A 22,603-nucleotide genomic window follows, 5' to 3' on the forward strand; every position below is an offset into this window, starting at 1 on the left:
ATTATAGTTTGAGAATTAAGTGAGATCATTCATAAAATAAAGGTTATTTTCTGTCTCTGCTCTGTTCTATAATCTCTAAATGAAACAAGTTGTATTATCAGTACAGTGAACTGACAAAATGGGGCAATTTGGGAACTTTTGTACAAACAACGAATATTTACATCATTTTAATTCTGAATCAATAGAGATTGTATAAACACTTTCTTACAAAAAGTTCAGTTATCCTTATCAAACTAATAAATAAGTGACATGATCTGGAATTAAAGAGTCGAATAATTTATGAAACCTCCAAATACAGCAGCGCAACAGTAAGTTTATAAACAGGAGGAATTGGAGAAAAGGTCGACACTTAACAGGGCTAAATAGTTAAATTAATAATGTAATGATGGTAATTCAATCTGCATCCAGCAACTGTTCTTAGGCTTTAATGATCAGACTTTCGTAGATGTATGGCGCTGTTATAATGTCACAGTAATCACAAGCAGGAGTAAAGCATGGAGTTGTTAATTGTGAGAATCTGGGGTTTTTATTCAGTACCGCTGAATGAAACTGATATTGAAATCATTTGACACTAAGAGGGACTGTTCGGATCCATTAAAAGTTTAAAATCATATTTCTGAGATGGTTGGCGGTCCCCTCTGGAAGGTTCCTATGATGTACAATTTTCAAAGGTTACTGGGTTTGGTGGTTGAGAACCAAGGGTTAACTGAGGAGCTTCCGTCCCTTTGTTAATCTGAAAATATAAATCACCATAAAGTCATTTATTTATTTTATAAATTAAGCTACAAATTTAACCAATAGCGAGGATGCAATGAGTAAATGAACCCCTGTGAGACTTATTAAAGTTACTCCGCAGCATTTGCAATTAAGAGTAGTTCCACTTTCATTCACTTGGTTATCAAGTTAAGGTTGCAGAGTCCTGATTCATAAGTATCAGAACCATTAACCTGTCTTTCTGTTTTACCACTGGGGAACATTGCTCTTTGAAATATTCGCTGAAAATTTTCTACATTTCAATAAGTGTAGTTGAAACTCGGTAGCTTAAAATTTTGTCCAACCAGACATCTTCTTGCTTGCATTTCCTTAATCGGGTATTATTTAAAGTTAAACATAACAGTAGGAGGAATCTAGCTACTTTAAATTTAGAATTGTGAGATCCCAATAAATCCTCGTAGGTTCGAAATACGAATCTCTACATAAAATGCTGTTGCTGCTCCCGTATATTCATGTTAGCTTACAATGAGGTTTCCCAGTGAACACCAACACTACAAACATTAGTTAGACACGTTAACCATTAACCTCATCACTCAGCAGCCCCAATAGTCGTCATACTTACAAGATGTCACTATCTACTTTCTGTTAACTTTCTGTCGTGCCACGCCACGATATGAAGATGGATAGTAAGTAAAACACCGCTAGAAATGAAGATTGTGAAGTTGACAGGTAGCCCCCTTGGCGTGATCTTGATTTCAAAGACATGGCATTTTTTAGTGACAGCTGGACAACGGGAGAACTCAAATCTCTCGAATGTTATTCTGATGACGTATATACAGCAATTCTTATGAACCGATTTTTATAGACGAAAGTACATGAAAGTTGTCACTTTACGGACCGCTGATTGCTGAATCGTATCGATATTGTTTCACGTCTTATATTCTGGTTCTGGGTTCGGTGTCACTTTTTCTGTATGAGCTACAATTTCGAGCTCCACCTAAAGTGCAAATTTCTTTGTTCTTATGGGTATTGACCTGCCAGAGTGACAGATGAAGAAGTAATAAGCGACTAAATTTTTATTGTTTTATTGGTAGGTACTGAATCTCGTATTACTAAAAGTTTCTTTTATTGATAGTAAAATTTTTATTTCACAAAAGGTGACCAAAGCTGTTGTTATATAGACATTTCTTTGACTCTCCATGATTTCTCATTCAATAGCATATATTTAGATATTTAAAAGGATGTTGCATTTATTTAGAAATGGAGTCACACAAGAAGTTTCTTGCAAATGATGACGCTCAAACTTTCAAGGTAGTTCAAGGATAGTTGTGCAGTAATATTCTTTTAAACTTGTGCAAAATGAATAGCGAATTCGTATAATAATCTGTTGTAGTAACTTCAGCCAAAAGCCTGGGAATACGTTACTAGCTTTCACACCGTTACAACTTCAACGGGGACTTCAACTAAAGATGAAAATCCGTTTAGATTAGATTTTGTCTAGAACATTATTTGCATGCAACTTAACTGGTATTCTTTCCGACTGAACGACAATCTGCATTTGCTATCCTCATTTCAATTTTTAAAATCTTATCGTTCTTATCATTTCCTATAAGTCTTAAAAGCATGATTTTTAATCAGTATTACTAGTAGGCACGAAAAACACAAAAATTTGGGATAGTTAAATTATAATTAATGACTGCGAGAAGTAAAAATACTAAAGGCACCTAATCATCCGAAACGTACATGATTATTAAATATTACTATTTGCTATGTAAATATGCATATATTAAACAAAGAAAAGTATTGAAACAGAATTGAAAAAAGTTTAAATATCAAACTGCTTATAATGGTGCTGATAATCTAAACAAATACTTTCTCCTTTTTCAACACTCAATTCATTATTAATTTTATGAATAAACTTTTACCTCTTCAGTAACTGATATCAAAAGACTCGATCTCTCATTGCATAATTTATTTAACTTAAAGAAGGGATAGTAACTCTATAGAAATAATCAAGCTTGATTGAGCATTGTATTTTAGATACATGGACTGGACATGCCAAATATCACATGAGCCCAAGTGCCAGAATCTCCTCCTGTGAAACACGTTTTTATGAGTGATGACGTGAGAGGGGGTGATGATGTGACGGTGATATGAAGGATGAGAAAGTGTTATCACAAGGAAATCAGTTCTTCTCAACCTCCTGGCGAAACATGAGTTAAAATTATATTAAAAGGGTCAAAAGCAGCCCTATGAATGGCATGTCTTGTACTATTATAAGCAGGTGGGTTTCTGTAATTTTAAATGTGCATATAATATTTTGGTTCCGTTATTGACTACTAGCGTTGAATAAAATTCAATGAATTTACCAATTACCAGTTTGGTAAAATTTCCGGAGCTTGGCCATCATGTGTCCCAAATTAACGTTTCAACTTGCTACAGCAATTATCTCTCGTCCTTAAATTTTGTTCCTGTTAACCTATCTCTCCTTCCCAAATCCCATACAACCCTTCAATAGAGCCGTGCTCTTGATTACAAGAGTTGCAACCTTCCTCCCACCAAACCCTGATAGATCCTGGCTGGAGCCTTTAATCAAATCAAGAAGCAACTATCAACCGATAATTGTCTTATGCCCTGTAATGAAACCAAATACCAATTAATAACAAATATTTTGTATCTCGAGAGCCATTGTGCAAGATTTATGATAAAATTTGTTCGCATTTCATTTCTTAATTTTCTGTTTTTTATTTGCCAGGTTACCAAGGCGAGATTAGGAATCAAACAGTTATCCTGTTAGTAAGTATCCCCAAAGAAGATAGGAACTGAAACGGAAGATAGGAACTGAAACAGATTTTACCGTTTTTAGTACTAGAAATATTTATGGACTAAAATTAAATATCCCTTAAATGTAGTCACTAGGGCAGTAGTGTTCTTCGTTTTCCCCCATACTACCCGCAGGCCGCAATGGTTTTTCTAAAGCCAGTAAACCAGAGAACTACTTATTATCAGGTGTGTAGAAAGGAGCTAAAAAACGGTAGGCCCACTTTTGGCCGCAGCACTTATCATAATTAATCATGTTGAAACTTCCGACATGATTCAACTTGAAGGACTGCTATCTTAATAAGACTAGTGAACTCAGTCACCTGGCGAGTCACCTAGTACGTGAAATCAAATCAAATAATGTGTAATCACAAAACCACGTACCACACATAGGAACACTAATCTCAATCACGACCACGGGCACTAAACTGCACATAATTTAAAGGATTCACACAATATTCAGAGATAGTACAGTCGGCTAGGACACATTTTGCTCTTCATTAACCTTATCACCTATAGAGGTAGCGCGTCTCTATTTCGTGCGCTCCCAGTGATACTGAGTGGTCTACAATATAAATATTGGGTAACTAGTCTATACATACCACCTTTAATAACTTCTCAGAGCACTTAAGCAATCCCAGTATTCTAGTTTTTTTTCTTCAGACAACCGTGTTTATTTACCAAAACATTTTTTCCGAACAACAGTGACTGTTTTGTCGTCCAATCACATTCTGTTGCAAAAAACATATTGCATAACAATTTAATGAGTTTTTCGTTAAAGTGATTGGTGGTGTATCCTATGGATGGCGGAGCATTAGGAAAACCCCTTCAAGAATTAAGCCAGGAATATTTTGATAAGATAATATCGTAAAGTCATTTAAACGGGCGATACCCGTACAATATTTATTTGAAACATTGTCGATGAGTTGCAAAGCAATTCAACGCGGGCTTTAGTAAGTTATAAACCTACAACTTACAAGGGCTCATTAGAAAATGAAAGTGATAGATATGCTTTATAACAGTCTATAAGGATAGTAACTGAGACAAGTGCCATGATGTGTATAATACCTGTATTATAATATAATAATACCTTGGCTACTGAGTGATGAGCGCGATAATTCCCGACAGCTTGCTGGAGGGAACGCGCGGGCACGAAATTGCCAAGGTATTATGTATTATAATACCTTCCGGGAATTATATCCACTAAAAGTCTCCGACACTGAGAGCTGATAATTTGCCGATATATCCCGCAAGGGAAGCCAAGGTATTATCAGCATAGACCTCAGACTGGCTGGCGGCAAGTTGTAAAACAAATAACACTGGCGTTCTATATATATTAGACACTATATTGTATCATGCGCACGTATCGGATTACACCCCTTCCAATTCGGAACCGGAAAATATTATAATACATAATACCATGGCAATTTCTCAGCACTCAATAGCCAAGGTATTATTATATTATATTTTATTTTATTATATTTTAATACTTGCCACCAGCCAGTCTGAGTCTATGCTGATAATACCTTCGCTTCCCTTGCGGGATATATCTGCAAATTATCAGCTCTCAGTGTCCACGAGTTTTAGTGGATATAATTCCCGAAAGGTATTATAATATAAACGATTATTACATTGTACATGCGCCAAACACCACTCTGGGATACAATAAAGTAAAACAATTTGAATTACATTGTATGCAGCTAGTAGGGAAATTTGATCGTGCGTGGTGTTACCGCGGTGAAATTCTTGTTGAGACATGGGTCGGGGAGCCGCTCTGGCAATATGGACCTTTACTCCTTCATAATGCACCTTTAATGCATAATGTTTAATGATGATATTGTCGATACAGTCGTGGTATTAATTCTGTTTTGTATTTCATTCCCTGCACTACGGGCGATGTTATCATAATATCATGTTCTTCTTCTAATGAAATCATTCCGAAGAACAACGCTATATAACACAGGTAAGTTAAAGCTTATCTGTTATCTTTTAGCGCTACCAAGGCCAAGGGTTGACTGCTTTATCAGCCTTGTTTGATTGAAGAATCTTGTCGACTATATCGGTTGGTGAGCCAGTTATTTGTTTTAAATATATTTTGATAAAAAACTTACGTCTTTTCTGAGCCTGCTTCTTAGTCGCTCTGCTGGCAGGTTTAGATGCTGGCGTGGCAGCTGCAGCCGCAAGAACTTTCGTCTTCTCCTCCTCCAGCTCCTTTTCCAAATCCACTACTCTCCCTGAAAAATAGTGTGAGCCATTATATCTCAGCAGAAATGTGCGGGACAGGAATATCGAGGGCAATAGATTAGACAACAATAACTTGACGAATTTCTTGGAATAAATAAACCAATAAATTCCTGTTCCAATGATATATTCCGCAATAAAAAAACAGTATAAGATCACCCACCAACCACATTATCTAATGATATCTTTAGGATTTCAGTTTAACTCATGTTCGCAACTCTATTTAGAAGTAAATCGGAACAGAATTCGCTTGAATTTACCCTCCAGAAATTATAATCCTGATCAACCGCTGACCAAGTAGCGCTGTGCAGGAGGTTTTACTAACCTTTAGCAGAGGCACATATTAGGTGCGATGGGTGCGGGATCGCACAATTTATCGGTTTCCGCACATTTCCGCATAATTTATTGTTTTCCGCACACTTCCGCACATTTTGTAATTTTTTGCGTATTTCCGCATAATCTGGCATTTTCCGCGTAATTTCGCATAATTTTGAAATTTTCGCGTTAAGATTTTTGAGTGTAAAAACCAAAATATGTTAAAAGTCGGGCCCTTTTAGGACCGTGACTCAGGCCCTTTTAGGACCGTGACTCAGGCCCTTTCGGGTCCGTGACCCAGGCCCTTTTGGAACTCATACCTAGGCCACGTGACCCAGTTACCACGTGACCCAGGCCCTTTCGGGACCCTGACCCAGGCCCTTCCGGGACCGTGACCCAGGCCCTTTCGGGACCCTGACCCAGGCCCTTTCGGGACCGTGACCCAGGCCCTTTTGGAACTCATACCTAGGCCACGTGACCCAGTTACCACGTGACCCAGGCCCTTTCGGGACCCTGACCCAGGCCCTTTCGGGACCGTGACCCAGGCCCTTTTGGAACTCATACCTAGGCCACGTGACCCAGTTACCACGTGACCCAGGCCCTTTCGGGACCCTGACCCAGGCCCTTTCGGGACCGTGACCCAGGCCCTTTTGGAACTCATGCTTAGGCCACGTGACCCGGTTACCACGTGACCCAGGCCCTTTCGGGACCATGACCCCGGCCCTTTCGGGACCGTTACCCAGGCCCTTTCGGGACCGTGAACCAGGCCGTTATGGAACCCTCGTCGTTACCGTACTTCGATCATACCTGCAGCCCTTTTTATCGGGTAATGAGCTCTATTCGTTGGACGTTGTAGCGTTGGCTTTATAGTGGGCTTAATGGATCTTGGATCAAATGGTTTACTTAAGTACTGAAGATCAATGCCAACAAGCGTGTCACATATTTGCGATCACGCATGGGATCTGATCGACTCTATCAAAAGGCGTCTTCAAATAACTGTTTCCTAATCTCTACCAGATCAAGTCACTGTTCTCAGATAACTGAATCTCAATATAGGTTCAATCATGGTCTTAGTAAAGAACTACACCGTCAGTAACACATAAGACCTATTTTTGATAAGAGCGGCGGTTATACGTTTAGAATTTACTAAGTCCTTCAGAAAATGCAAAAGAAAACCGCACAATTCCCGCACAAATTTCAAAAAAATCGTCGCACATTTGCCGCATAATTGGTAAAAATTTACCGCACCTTACCGCACATTTTACCTTTATAGTCGGGTGCGGTACCGTATAATTTCGATTTTTTTACCGCACCTAATATGTGCCTCTGACCTTTAGTATTGGAGAGTTCCAGTTCAAGTTCGGCAACCTTTTCCTCTGCCGTTTTCGCCCGCGTTACTGTGTCTCTGAGGAAGATAATTCTCAGCTCTTACAAATAGATGCCCAATGTTTCCATTAACCAAACAAACGGCCTTTCCATATAATCATCATTGATTAACCGTCCTTATCAAGGTATTTATTATTAGAACTTTATGGTAATCTAATTTGCTATGGATTGTAACTTTGTAAAGAAGTTACAGGTTAAAGAATCAATATTTTTCGTGGTCTTTCAAGTTTTTATCTATGATTCTGTTTTTTTGGAAGAGAGTTGTCAACTCTGCGAACAGTTAGTATATTTCTAACAGATATTTAGTTGTATCCTCTTTTCACAGGTTCTTTAAGGGCCTACTCCAGTCTCCACGTTAGATGCAATATCGAGGGCTAAAAAGTCTAACAATAACTACTATTTGTTCAGCTTCTTCTCATGAAAATGCTCAACAATATCATAAGAAATATTGGATAACGGTGGATGGGGTAGTGTTGTTAACTCATATAATAGTGATAGAGTCCTCTACATCACTCCTTTGTACTTCTGAACACCCGCGGAAGTTTTATATTCATCACTAGATTGTGCCTACAGTACTACTTAATTCTAAGGTAAAGTTCGTAACGGTGACGGTTTCATTAATCAATCTGTTTACTCGTACAGCTGTATTATAGCAAGCAGTGAATATCGACTGATAAAGTGCACAATAGTATGCTTATGGACATGTTCATAGTTTGAAATCCTTTTAGAAAGCAACATTTGACATTAAAATGTCTCACAGTTCAGTTCATCTTGATAATGAAGGGAGGGAGGAGGTATATACGTATACCAGGCTTCTAGGGGCATGATCCGGTAAACTTTGGCAAATTAAAGTGAAATTGTTAATATTTAGTCTGGTTATACACAAATCATCCGTTATTTTAAAATAATTTTTACAGGACCGTAATTATCTTGGCGAGGAAAACGTTTAGTAACAAAGTTATTATATTTGAAGTAACAAATTAAAAAAATTGTATACTTTATATGGAATTTATACAAGGGGGACCCTTGTTCCAAATGATATCTACATAAATTCGAGATGAATATTGAATTCAATTTACCCATCATTTAAGGCTGAAACTTTGTAAAATACAGATTTTTCTAAATTTTTAATTCCAAAATGGCATGAAATATTATAGATTACGTAGAAAATGCAACACCTTTAAGTATATTGACATTTATGCCATTTTAGGTCATTGCCGCCCCTCTTCCCACTGGGAATTATTATACTGGAAATTTTTGACAGGGTTACACTTACCAGCCTGTCTAGTACAATCGGATCGCTTAAGGGGGCCGGGGGGGGGGGGGGGGTCTTCATCAAAATTCTCTCGAAATTGACTTTATAGTTGTTTCTGGTAGAGGGGAGTGATATATACCAGCTGCTTTTGGTCCCATGGAAAAATATTGTTCCTAGCCGAAATTATCGCTGGTCTAAGGTCAGCGCTTATGTGTAATTGTATTGCGCGAGCGATTTTCAATCGCAAATTCTGAAAATCGAGTCTAAAAATCTATCTTCTCCTACATTTTTTGAGCGATCACCCTGAAACTTTCAGGATATGTTCTAGGGACCATTTAGAAGATTTGATCTAGCCAAAATTTTGAGATAGGCCTTTAAAAATTTTTTATTCAATTTTGAAAATCTTGGACCTCGTTTTTTTACGATTTTTTCAGGTCCAAGATTTTCAAAATTGAATAAAAAATTTTTTAAAGGCCTATCTCAAAATTTTGGCTCGATTAAATCTTCTAAATGGTCCCTAGAACATATCCTGAAAGTTTCAGGGTGATTGCTCAAAAAATGTAGGAGAAGATAGATTTTTAGACTCGATTTTCAGAATTTGCGATTGAAAATCGCTCGCGCAATACAAAATATACACATAAGCGTTGACCTTAGACCGGCAATAATTTCGGCTAGGAACAATATTTTTCCATGGGACCAAAAGCAGCTGGTAGATATCACTCCCTTCTACCAGAAACAACTATAAAGTCAATTTCGAGAGAATTTTGATGAAGACCCCCCCCCCGGCCCCCTTAACTACCTCATTTCGCTTTGTCCATGGAAGGGGCTGTCCGTTAAACTGTCAAAAGCTTTTCTAATCTGGTTACAAAGCTGATCTAGTTCAGCTACCTACTTGAATCTATTCACGGTACCACTTTTGATCATGTTATTGTTAATTAATGGTCATCATGTGCAATTAATCAAGGGATTGTCGCCACAAAGAAGACTAAGAAAAACACTTATTCTAGGAACTTTCCCTTCTTTCTTGGAATTGAACTGCTCTTCGACCATTATCTGGCAGATCTCGCTCTCCTCTTCAAATAAATCAGGCCAAGACCCCGTACTCCCTTGATATTAATCTGTTTCGATTTATCATCACCGGGCTCCCATTTTGGAGTCATTGTCTTCCACGCTTTCAACCGCTCACAAATCATGGACCATAGTGCCTATTTCCCAATCATTTCATTGCTAATTACATAGATAGTGCCGACATGACCCGTTGCAGATCTTAAATGCGATTAATTAAATTAAGAAAATTTAAAGGACGAATTTTTTTCGAACTGAAAAAATGTGCCGAATTCAACGAATTTTTAACAAAATATTGCTGTACTACCCAACTATGACATTTCTTGTTAATCATCATTTCTTTTTCTTTTGATTTGAAAATTTGGTACACCTTTCGGACGTTTTTTGGACGGACGGACGTTAATATTGAATGGACATAATTATAAACGCTAGATTTTTGCTCTAAGTCTAACTTTCGTTAGATAGAAAATTATTGTTAATAGAAGGTTTCAAGGCTTTTCATGATCATTTTTCAGCACTCTCAACTACAAATTAACGTATACACGATATACTTTAGGACTCGACAAAATTTGCACAGACTTTGATTTGGTCGAAAATTGAATAAACAGACTTCATTTTAACGGACCATATTATGGACGCAAAGCCCAAAGGCCTCCACTCTCCAGCGTCAAAGCTGTGTCCGTTCAAATAAAGTCCGATAATGTCACAGAGGTATTTTATTCTTTGACGCAATGTGAGCTTTTGTTATTTGACACTGATCTCTAGTCGGTTGTTACTGGCGCATAATGACCTTTTTAAATCATTCGTCAACTGAAAAAAATGTCTACTCAATCTCTCCCCCAATATTTTCGCACTGGTGAAAACATAAATTGTTTTGACGTAATGACGAATGGCGAGGGAAGTCATGCATATCTTGAGAATCGCACGGTCACTGCACGGAGAGTAAAAAGTAATTTCAGGTATCATTCATTATTTATTTCTTGACACGGCAATCGGAAATTTGCAGAAACATGTCCCATTTCTTTTGATTCACTCGAGACTTTTAACTTTTAAACAATAACATGCTGTTAAGCACTGCACCTCTGTAAATCTAAAAAATACGGACATTATTCGTTGGAGGTGATACAACTGATTTGGTAATGACTCGGCTAAAAATCATGCTCTTATGAGGGATTAAAATAATCTTACGGGAACCCTAAGTTAATGCTACCGAATACCAATCAAGTCTTGTTAAGAAAACTGTGTTCATTGATCCCGATTCCCGATTGAAGATAATTGTGGCGACAAAAGTAGTCAATTCAGCCTCTTGAGTAGAATATCTGCACCTTACAGAATTATAACCGTCTCCTGGCAATATCCTCCCAACCCATGCAGCGTGCACTACACCATAGCAGAATAATCACTAATCCTCGATGCGCGCGTGTTGCCACGCGATCGCATGACGTCATCGCCAAAATAATACAAACGCTAATTACACGCGTTAGAGAGCAGTTAGAGATTTAGGAATTTCGACTCGTTGCTCAGTTTGCTATTTGTCACAATCTGTCAAAATATGAGGATAACTTTTTTTGAGTTAACTGGACCTTTAAGTCACGACTGATCACGCGAGCACATGGGCCAATAGCAGCTTTTCTAGTAGTGAAATTGTCCAATAAAATACAGATATATATTGACATTTGACAGGTTATTATCAAAAAGAACTCTCCGTGAATTATAAGCAGATCAGATTGACAAAATCATCAGATCAGTAGATCAGCTTGATAGTTAACGTTAACTTTAATCAACCTTAAAGTTTAAGGTTGATAAAAGTTCTTCAGCAGACGAATCTTAAATTAAATTAATTTCCATAATAAGACAGCTGGAGAGGCACCCGTTTTAATAAAATATTATACATATTATTATAATTTAATATATGACAGGTGTTCGCAGTATGGTAGGTTCATGTTACATTCTCCATTTTCTCTTATAAGCTAATAAAATATTTAATATAGGGACCTCCATCTAAATCTGTCTATTCTCTTGACAGTTTTGATACGCGACGTTGACTAGTAGCAAAATTACAACTAAAAGTTAACTTTATACTTTGTAAAATAACAAATTAAGTGTAGATTACCAGCGGCTATTAGTATTTAATATAAAGTTTGCATTTGATGGATAAATGTTTGAATCCATAATGATAAGAAACAAAATTATAAAATAACTTAGTTCTTCGATTTTGTTCTCGACAAGGGTGATCATTATGAACATGGGGCACCGAGTGGATCATTTGATATTGATAAGCCTAGCCTGTCAGCAAGCGAGTCCGAATATTTCCATTTGATTAGTAAACTGTGCTTGATGAAATGAGACATGAGGATGATTAGGAGTGAATCTAAGTTAAACATGTTATCAGGACCATGTTCTAACAGTCACTTAGGTTCGAACCCCACAGTGTCAGTACTTAATTTAGGTTCTCACATGACATATTAAATTTGATTTTGGGGTGGACCACTTAAGCTAACTTCTATTCACAACACTTTATCAAAGCAACCCAATTCTGAAAAAGGGTTGTAGTGAACAAGCTGCTCGATGAGAAACAAAAAACCAGCTAATGCAACGGTAACTCAGCTTAAACAATTTAAGTGCTGTACAGTATACTCGTCGTTTGGAGAGTTGCAATTGTTCCTAACCTGACATCAGTTGAGTGCTTTAATCTAGATTTAGGTGTGGTGAAAGGTGTTGAGCTACGTAACGGTTTGTGCCCGGGAATAAAAGCGTTGTTCACGTCATATTTATTGATTATTAAAGATTCGTCCTTGATCCTAAATGAGGATCAAGGGTAGGCCGTGAGAGCCAGGATATCAAATAAAAGAATAGACATCGTGTATGGAACTGTAATTTTGTCTATTGTTACTCAGACTTCTAGAGCACAGGGACTAGATTTATCTAAGAGCTCTTAAACTGTAGTCACGTGCCTGCGCGCGTACCACGTGCATGCGTGCGTGTCACGTGACAAACAACTCACCTTTTATATAGACAGCACAAGTATTTAGTATCTAGACACTTTTCACTCATATCTATGATTGTAAACCTTACACTTAGATAGGAGCATTCGTTGGGCCTGCTCAATGCTTATGTATTTTTTATAAACACCACCTGGATACTGCTAAGCGACGGGACAGAAAATAAGGAGTGGTCTTATTTTGATCCATCCCGCTGTTGTTGTCCACCTGTATAATCCCTGCAAACAGTTTTTATAATCCCACCCTTTATTCACTCAATACGGTGTGGTTTTTTAATGATATCTCGTCTATGACTTAGTATACTGCAAGCTGGTCTAATATGTCACGTGTTATAAGAACTATAGGATCTGCTTGGCACGTGTCAGACTTGCAGCCACTGGCAAATTTCCACCATTCTGCTTATAACAGACTTTATTTGACCAGTTTCAAAACCTGCCTTCTCTGTTAGTTCGTCTACTTTGATGCAGTTCTATAGAAGACGATATCGACTCCACCTGTTCTGCTAGCCCAAATGATCTCAAGACTCGACGCTCCTTTTTAATTCAACGTTCGGATTGAGGAACTACTTAACAATTGACATTTCAGGTCATTGCCTAGGGAAATTGATCGTTTAGTTGCGAAATTATTTGTCGTTCTAGAGCTAAATAGAGGTGCAATTTAAGTTTTGAAACAGATCAAATAGGACCTGAGAAAGCAGTGCACTTTGTAATAGGCTGCTGAACCTGTTGAGGGTAGGGATGGATCACAGCTCCTGAGTTGTCAGCTGTCACAAGTATCAAAACACTTGACCATTATTCTTCAAACTTTTTCATGGGAACCTATTGACCGATTGACGTCAGTCTGGCACCTAGATCCAAATACTTGATAACCGATTAGTGATTTAGCAACCGATTACCGATCTATCCTGTATCCACGAAGTAGTTAAAGATGGTGCTCTTAGTGTGACCAAGCTGAGTTTCTCGGAATGCGTCTATGAGATCATTGTAATGATCATTTTAAAAATGTAAAAATCAAGGAGGGAGGGATCTTAAATGTCTTAACCTTAACATGATCGTAATCCGAGCCCCAAATCTGACTCTTACCCTTACCCTCGCCAAAACCCTAGTTCTGACGCTACTGGGCTGGAAGCTCTGGGGCACAACGTGATTTGGCAGGGCGAAGGGTGTTCAAACTCAAAGTATTTCTAATAAAACAGCGCGAAAGTTTTAGTTACACGTGTTAGATGCTTTAATTACTCAACCTTAAAATTCAACAATATCATATATTACAAAGAATTTTTAATAAATAAAGTTACAGGGTATGAGTAGAATGTCTTGAATAGTTAAGTTTTGATTTAGTTCACAGCATTTGCTTCTTAATTTTTGAACTCGGTTCCGTTTGGTTTCGTTAGTTTCAAACAAGTGGATACTGTAAGTGAGTTATACTTTGGCAAGTGTTCTATAGATTCGTAATGTTGATATATTTTGCATGAAACACTAAAAATAAATAACATTTACAAAATATGACTTAGAATTACGTTACGGAGTAACTGTTTTCTTTTAAGTTTGGACATCTTCTTTGATCTGTTATATCAGAAAAGTCATGATTTCACCATATTGAGGATAATGGCGTTCCCGAGTACTTCTCTTTAGTTTAAATCATAATGTAGAGTTTTTGTGTCGTTTTGTTGTTACCGGGAAATATTAGCAGCCTTAGATAAGCTAATGAGACAGATAAGTATTAAGACTTACTGCACTTGTTTGTTCAACTCGTTCACTAAGTTGACATGTGTTTCCGCGTCAGACAGTGGGTTCCCCGTCTTTCCAGCTTCTGAGAATGATTAAATTAATTGTTGGAAGCCACAACTTACCGTCAAATATGTATAATCAGCTAGTAAAATGATAAAATTGCTAGCTTCTTATATACTAATTACCTAATAGTGCTATAATGAAGCACTTTAAAGGATCTGTAAGAAGCTGAAAAAGATTTCATACCAAAATTTAGTCCAGAAATCAGGAAGTATTATAAAATCAATTTATATTATCCAGGGGGTCATTTCCGAAAAAACGCTTAAGTGGCACTTAAGTGTATGGTCGACTTAAGTAGAATTAGTGAAAATGTTTCCGAAACTCTACTTATGTATTTCCCAAAGTTTACTTATTCTGTTTCAAGTTTGAGACTTAAGTACAAAAATGTACTTAAGTCGCGTTAAAAAATCAACTTAAGTGCAACTTAAGAACGTTAATCATTCAGAATGTTCAGCAACCAGAAGGTTCCTAAACTTTTCAGACAGATTCATGCACGTTCCTCAATGTCCCGGGCAGAATTATGCACGATCCTCAATGTTCCCAAATAAGTTCGATGGTTTAGTTTCCAATAAAAAATCGACAAAGTTCGTATCGATGGAGGCCATTCGGCTGATGTTGGCGAATGCAACGCGATATTGGCGTGTTTTATAAAAAAAAATTTTATATCTTTTATGCCTTATAATGGGTTATACTTTTGTTCACATTTGCTCACATCACTCACAGTCAGCCGCTCTGACATGGTCAACCACCTTCCTTATGTTGTTGGTTAATCATATGAGCGGGATATAAATACCTCATTTCATAATGGAATCAATATTTTCTAATTTTCAGTCCCAAATTTTTGCACGTTGCGAGCCATGCAAAACGTGGCCAGGTTGCAACAATATGAGCCTCTAGGTTTACTAATTACTACAAGAAATTAGGTTGTACCTAGTTCAAGTTACACTCATTTCACGTTACTCCTTGCAATGCTTTTACCTTTGCAGCTCGAGCATTTGATTAATTTGATTTACGATATCGTATATTTAGCAGAATGATGCAGTTTAATCGGAACGTTTATTTATTGTTATGTTCACGTGTTCGTAACCTTAAAGAGCCTCTGCGTTTAGCATGGGTGCATCTTTCAAGTCTAATGATCCGAGTTTAAGCTCTGCCACGTACCACTAGTAGGTCACATACCATTATACCATAGTTGTTTCATGTGATCGCTATGTCACGCACCAGATGATGTTCTCAAACATAAACTTGTAGCAACAGCTGTACATAGTTGAAGTATATAATGTAGAGTAGTGTTGCATCACAAAATTATGTATCATTTGTCTTCAATTTTATTCGAATTTCGGATCACTTTTTAGCATGACGTTTTTGTTATGTTTGAAACATCAGTTTTCAACGTCAACAAAATTAGCCTATAAATGCTTTTAATAGCACAATCAGTTGCAACGTTGATGCAGGTCGAAATAAGTTCGATAATTGAGTTCCCCAGAAAGCCACCAGGATCCATTCGAACCAATCGCCGGCCATCAGAAACCCCCTTTAAAACCGCAGGGGGGTCTTTATGAAATTTCTCTCGAAATTGATTTTATAGTTGTTTTTGATAGAGGGGAGTGATATCTATCAGCTGCTTTTGGTCCCATGGAAAAATATTGTTCCTAGCCGAAGTTATTGCCGGTCAAAAGTCAGCGCTCATTTCAGAGCGATTTTCAATCACGCGCCCTGAAAATTGAGTCTAAAAATCTATCTTCTCCTAAATTTTTAAAGTTTTAAGTAATCACCTTGAAACTTTAAGGATATGTTCTGAGGACCATTTAGAAGATTCAGTTCGATCAGAATTTTAAGATAAGCCTTAGAAAATTTTTAATTCGATTTTGAAAATCTTGGACTTGGAAAAATCGTCAAAAATTTAGGAGAATATAGATTTTTAGACTCGATTTTCAGGGCGCGCAATTGAAAATCGCTTGCGCAATACAATTACACATGAGCGTTGAACTTCAGAAGACGTTTCCCTGAATTTTGTAGGGGATTTTGTAGGGGATTTTGCGCGCTGCACATATGTTACAATATTTGTCATTGTAGAATCTGCGACGGTAGCCATCAGAAGTCTCACCAAACTGCTCGTATTTATAGACAATAAGATATGAATAAGTTAATAACACATCCAACCCCATGCCATTCAGGCCATTCCAAAATAGCCTGAAGTCCCAGTAAAATCAAGACTGAGAATCTTTACCCCTGTAGGGGATGTATGTTCCGGGGTATTTGGAACTATTTTACTAGTGTAAAAATGGGTAGTACCTGACCCGAACCATCAGAAAAATCAAGTTTCGACCTCCCAACCCACTCAGGCCACTCCAAGAGGCCACGCCCATCCCAAAATAGCTGAAATCCAGGTAAAATCAAGATTGAAAATCTTTACCCCTGTAGGGGATGTATGTTCCGGGTATTTGGAACTATTTTACTAGTGTAAAAATGGGTAGTACCTGACCCGAACCATCAGAAAAATCAAGTTTCGACCTCCCAACCCACTCAGGCCACTCCAAGAGGCCACGCCCATCCCAAAATAGCTGAAATCCAGGTAAAATCAAGATTGAAAATCTTTACCCCTGTAGGGGATGTATGTTCCGGGGTATTTGGAACTATTTTACTAGTGTAAAAATGGGTAGTACCTGACCCGAACCATCAGAAAAATCAAGTTTCGACCTCCAACCCACTCAGGCCACTCCAAGAGGCCACGCCCATCCCAAAATAGCTGAAATCCAGGTAAAATCAAGATTGAAAATCTTTACCCTGTAGGGGATGTATGTTCCGGGGTATTTGGAACTATTTTAGTGTAAAAATGGGTAGTACCTGACCCGAACCATCAGAAAAACCAAGTTTCGACCTCCCAACCCACTCAGGCCACTCCCAGGGGCCACACCCATCCCAAATTAGCTGAAATTCATTTTTCTCTATTTAATGCATTCAAAATTGCTAACAAGGTATCATCGGAAAGACTACAGTGACCTTTCCTAACACGGTGTCGACTGCATTCGGCGTCGCCACTCAAAAGTCCATAATTTGATCCGTGCCGAAGGATAAGGTCATTGTTTAAATATGGTCCCTCCTAGTGATATAACTGGTCCAATCAAAGGCAACTCACATCCCAAGGTATAGATAGTTGTTACTGCAGAGCAGAAATGGTTTTAAAGTAGTTGGATTTAATGGTTAATTCTGGCCCTTGTACACAACGTTTGACGTTTTCCTACAAATTGGTTAGAATTTTAAAATGGGACTTCTGTACCCAGAAGTTTGGGTCAGGTCCGAAAGCCTATCCCTGTACCATACAAGCCATGTCCGGCACCAGAAAGGCCGCCCTTGTTGAAACCATTAATGGCACTAAAATATTCAAAAGGTCTATGCTTAACGACCTTGAATTGAGTGATTCTAAGCACTTTTTCCTCAAAAACAGCGAGCTGAGTCTCTGGTTCTTAGTCCCGACGCATTTACCTATTTTTTTAAAAAAATTTACGGAAACGATCTTGTGAAATTGACATGATGAGATGTTACAACCGCGCAGATATGCGACATAGAACTAAATACAAGAATACGTGACGACGTGGCCGACCACATACTACATAACAGGAAAGTGGTAACAATCGTTACACATTGAAGGATCCAGGACACATCTCACTACATTTCAGATCTAGCTATAATTAAGTCCGGGTTATTAGCGAATAATATTTTACCAGGTAAAAATGGGATAGATATCACTACCCCCTATTAGAAACAACTATAAACTCCAATTTCGAGAGAAATCCAAAGACCACGCCCTCCCCTAAAATGCAAAATAGTCAAAATAGATCAAAAACTCTTTATGAGGATGTCACTTTGTTTTGGAAAATAGGAAGAAAATGCGAGTACGAACGAATTTTAGACATAAACAAGTTGCGTCTGCAAATCATCATGTCACAACTCAGGGAAATCCAAATAATTCCTCCTTTGTCTCCATTTCATCAAGCCTGCGCTCGTAGAGAGTAGCAGAATTAGAATTGATGGATCATGGAAGGCACCCACGTGAATTGAACGTGTCCATTATTGGAGGAAACCGATCATGTGCTTAACAATGTATCATCGAGAAAGATCTACAGTGACCTATTTCCCTACCTACGGTGTCGAACTGCATTTTCTGGCGTCGCCACACTAAAAATCCATATATTTTGAATCCGTGCAAGGAATAAAAGTCATTTTGTTTAAGATGATTGGTTCCCTTGAGTGAATATAACTGCGACCAATCAAAGCAAACCATCATCCAATAAGAGTATAGTATAGTTTGTTACTGCAGAGCAGAAATGGGTTTTAAGTAGTTGGCGCATTTAATGGTTATTTCTGCCCTTGCAGCAACAACAGTTTTGACGTTTTCTGACAAATTTGTTAGAATTTTTAAAATTCTGACTTCTTCAACCCAGATTTTTTGGGTAAGAACTATCCCTGATAACCATTACAACCAATTTCCGGCACCAGAATCCCCCTTTTGAAACCAATTAAAATGACAAAATATGTCATAAATGTGTCTTAAGTGCTTTAAAACCTTGAATTTGAGTGATTTTTAAGCACTTTTTTTCTTCAAAAAAACAGCAGAGTTGAGTCTTGATTTTAGTCCCATCGCCATTTCCTATTTTTTAAAAAATTTGTGAACGACTCTTGTGAATCTGACATAATTGTAGATGTTTACAACCGCGCAGGTGTCGCTATAAATCTATAAACAAGAATCACGTGACCACGTGACCCACCCACGTGACCCACTAACGGAGAATAGTTGGTAACAAATCGTTAGCACCAATGAAAAGTGTCAGTGACACTAATCTCAGTTACAGTTTTCAGATCTAGCTATAATTAAAGTCGCTTATTAGACGAATAATATTTTTCCATGGGACTAAAAGCAGGTGATAGATATCACTCCCCTCTATTAGAAACAACTATAAAATCAATTTCGAGAGAAATTTCATAAAGACCCCCTGCCCCCTTAAATGCCAAAATAGTCAAAAATGTATCAAAAACCTCGGATTTTTGAGTGTCACTTTTGTTTGAAAAAGGAAGAAAATGCGATGGAACGAATTTTATGAGACAGTAAATTTTAGTAAGCGGTTTGCAAATCACGATGTTCACAAATAGGAAATTCAAATAGGAAATAGGAAAACGTACTATTTTACGATCTTTTTAGCTCATGTATGATGTAGAAATGAATGCAAGTTTCCCTCGAAGTCAATTTTTTCTAAAATTCAACTTACCTCTTGATGGCAGATCGTTTAAACCGGCTTTTTCTGAGCTTGCAGAATCGGTCGACTGAAAATATAGTCGCATTTTTGACAACATTTTTTTCCAAAATCGATCATTATTTTGAAGCACAATCCTTAGAATAAGTAAGGGATGATTTATAAGTATTACATATTATGTATAAACTCTCCCTGAACAGCTTTACTAAGGATTATGCTATAAACAGTCCCCTTATTATCTCAGTTGAGTTACCATTTTAATCACTGGAAGTTTAGCTGAAATTAAAAGTCCATGATACTATTTTAGAGTTTCGAATATCGACAGTCTAAGCATGGACAATTCACCAAGGACCGCTTTACTAGCAACACCGTAATCATTGGTAATGCTGTTTTAGTCGGCCGAACATGCACATTGCACAGGCAATCAGATTTTTTGGCGATACGATTTTTTGGCGATACGGAGTCGATTAAACAAGCTGACGAGAATCATTAAAATCATTATTGAACTCGCACGACTGCACAAAACGACAATTGTCCTTCATTGCGACAGTGATAACAATCAATTTTACAATACATTAAGCCTCCGCCCTCCAGTGCTTCAGCTTGTTTCGATATTGATAGACATTAGAGTACATTAGAGTACATTAGAGTACATTAGAGTACATTAGTTAAACACTCACATGTCTAGAGAGTATCTCGTCCATGGTGCTGCTCTGGATATTCTCATCCTCCCCCAGTACAAAGAGGTTCTTCTCACCCTCCACCTCAGTGATGTGAGGTTTATCCTCTGTTGAAATAGTTTCCTGTGACACGTGCTCCACTCCTCCGGACACTAGGTGCATGTTTATGTTATTGTGACGTCATATGGTGTGGTAAACCTAATAATAAACTTAAAGGACATCGAAAAATTCAATAATTTTGATTTGACTTGGAAGTGCGCGGATTGCGGAATGTGTGCACGCGTTGTTGGTGAGAGATAGTGGGGGGGGGGAGGGGGGAGGGGGTAATGAGTGAACACCGGCCACCCAGCACTCACTCCCGAGAGCGTTGGGACGCAGGTCTTGGCCAGGTGGGTTTAAATATGCAACAGCTTAATACTTATTTCATAATTAAACATGGATCATAGTTGTATAATTATATACATGTTTATATGTTAAGAGTACACAAATTATACGCACATCTGGTCAATGAACTCGTGTCGCATGATCACGAGTTCGCGTACCACTGTGATTACTCGACACGTACGGAAACATATTAGGCAAAGTACTTACGTTGGTTTGACGGAGAGGCAGTGTCCCCACTTGCAGTTGTACCCTGAAACATATTATAGATTATGTTTGTGATATTGTTGAATTTTGTTTTGGTAGTATTGGCAGTATTGGCACGTGCACAATGAGTAATATGCACATGCAAGTCACGTGCACAATTTGGACTGTGTAGATTAAAGGGGTCGTAATACTACGTTAGTATTATCGACATGTGCTCTTGCAACAGCCGTTGAACCATCGTTACATGTTTTAAATTGATCTTCTAAAGAAGAACAGAGAACACCGGTGACCGGTGTGGTTGAAGAGCTAAGAGTTCGCGTACATATTAATGTTTAAAATAATAACATTTCGTCCATTTACGAAGCGATGTTTATTGTTAATGAATTAGGTCTTTATAGGAAATAGCAGGAACCCATATAACCCAATGTGCTGTAAAAAACGACAATATTTATTTAGTTCGCGATTTTAAAACCACTTCTTGGTTCAAATTTTGGGACCTAAACTTCTTATTCCTTTGCCAACTTTTTATTTTTTCATACTATATAGTAAAAAGGCCATAAAAGCATTCGATCCAGCCAAAAAGGTTTCGATGATATATTTAAGCTATATTCTATCACTACACGGTTTTTGCGGAAAGTCGTGTTAACGTTGATGTCAGTTAATGGCAACAGATATAAATATATCTTCTCGCTTTATAATTACTAGCAGGAACCAGTATCAAGGATGGTAAATGCGTTTTGGGGAGACTACGCGTAGGTACTACGCATACGTATTTCCCGATGATAAATTACGTATTTCAAATTAAGTTGCAGTAACGCGCGAACATCTATATATAAATATTACATTACAGTACATGGAATCGTGGCCTAATTGGTTAATACGCTAGCTCCATATCAGCATATTGCGAGTTCGAGACTCGGATAGGATAATTTTTTCCCATACTTTTTGGCAATTATGAATAACTAATGAATAACTAAAAATACCTCTGTAATATAACTAGCAAGGTGAAATGAAATCGTCATCCGGCCGAAAAATTTATTATAGCCGTTTTAAAAGTTTATTATAGCCGTTTTTTCTTTCCAGGCTGGATTCCTAGTCACTTTTTAAACTTATGCCACTGGGAAGTCCGTGTTAATCCGGTAACCGGTTTCAAAATTCAAGCAAGAGAGACTTGTGATCTTAGTCTGCGAATATTGTAATAGATAAAAATGCACTGGAACTGGGTCTCGGTTGAAAGTCTATTCCTCGAGGGAGGCATAACTGCTTTATAACCTGAGAAGCTCTGCTCTGCAGCAGACTGACTGATTGGTTGGTTCAGCATAAGAATAGCAAGTCGCTGCAGCGTTTTCATTCGAGCACCGTGAAGTCTCCAAAACGACTGTCAGTATTGCTATATTAATATTATATATATATATACCACTGGGCCAGCGACGCACGCGCAAATATCAGTAATCTGTAATCACGTATTTCGAAAGAGATACGCGCGTATTTTGAAAAA

At 37.8% G+C, this 22,603-nt stretch overlaps 1 protein-coding gene across 10 annotated transcripts in view; it reads right to left on the reverse strand.

Moving 5' to 3' along the window:
• Positions 1-244: 244 nt before the first annotated feature.
• LOC134821253 (axonemal dynein light chain domain-containing protein 1-like) overlaps positions 245-22,603 on the reverse strand; it is a 57,843-nt gene continuing 35,484 nt past the window's right edge. For 8 of the 10 annotated variants that reach the window (XM_063831966.1, XM_063831964.1, XM_063831962.1 and 5 more), the window contains exons 22-28: positions 21,109-21,151; positions 20,518-20,669; positions 19,853-19,907; positions 14,529-14,607; positions 7,422-7,495; positions 5,646-5,768; positions 245-733 (exon numbers count right to left, since the gene is read on the reverse strand). In XM_063831966.1, the coding sequence (XP_063688036.1) occupies positions 729-733; positions 5,646-5,768; positions 7,422-7,495; positions 14,529-14,607; positions 19,853-19,907; positions 20,518-20,669; positions 21,109-21,151 (531 nt within the window). In that variant the 3' untranslated portion in view covers positions 245-728. Of the gene's footprint in view, positions 734-2,841; positions 2,918-5,645; positions 5,769-7,421; positions 7,496-14,528; positions 14,608-19,852; positions 19,908-20,517; positions 20,670-21,108; positions 21,152-22,603 lie in introns of those variants that run through there. The other 2 variants (XM_063831963.1, XM_063831958.1) reach the window with 1 other exon arrangement.

The sequence above is a fragment of the Bolinopsis microptera genome, chromosome 9, assembly GCF_026151205.1.
Source record: "Bolinopsis microptera isolate Bmic1 chromosome 9, MBARI_Bmic_1.0, whole genome shotgun sequence".
NCBI classification, from domain to species: Eukaryota; Metazoa; Ctenophora; class Tentaculata; order Lobata; family Bolinopsidae; genus Bolinopsis; species Bolinopsis microptera.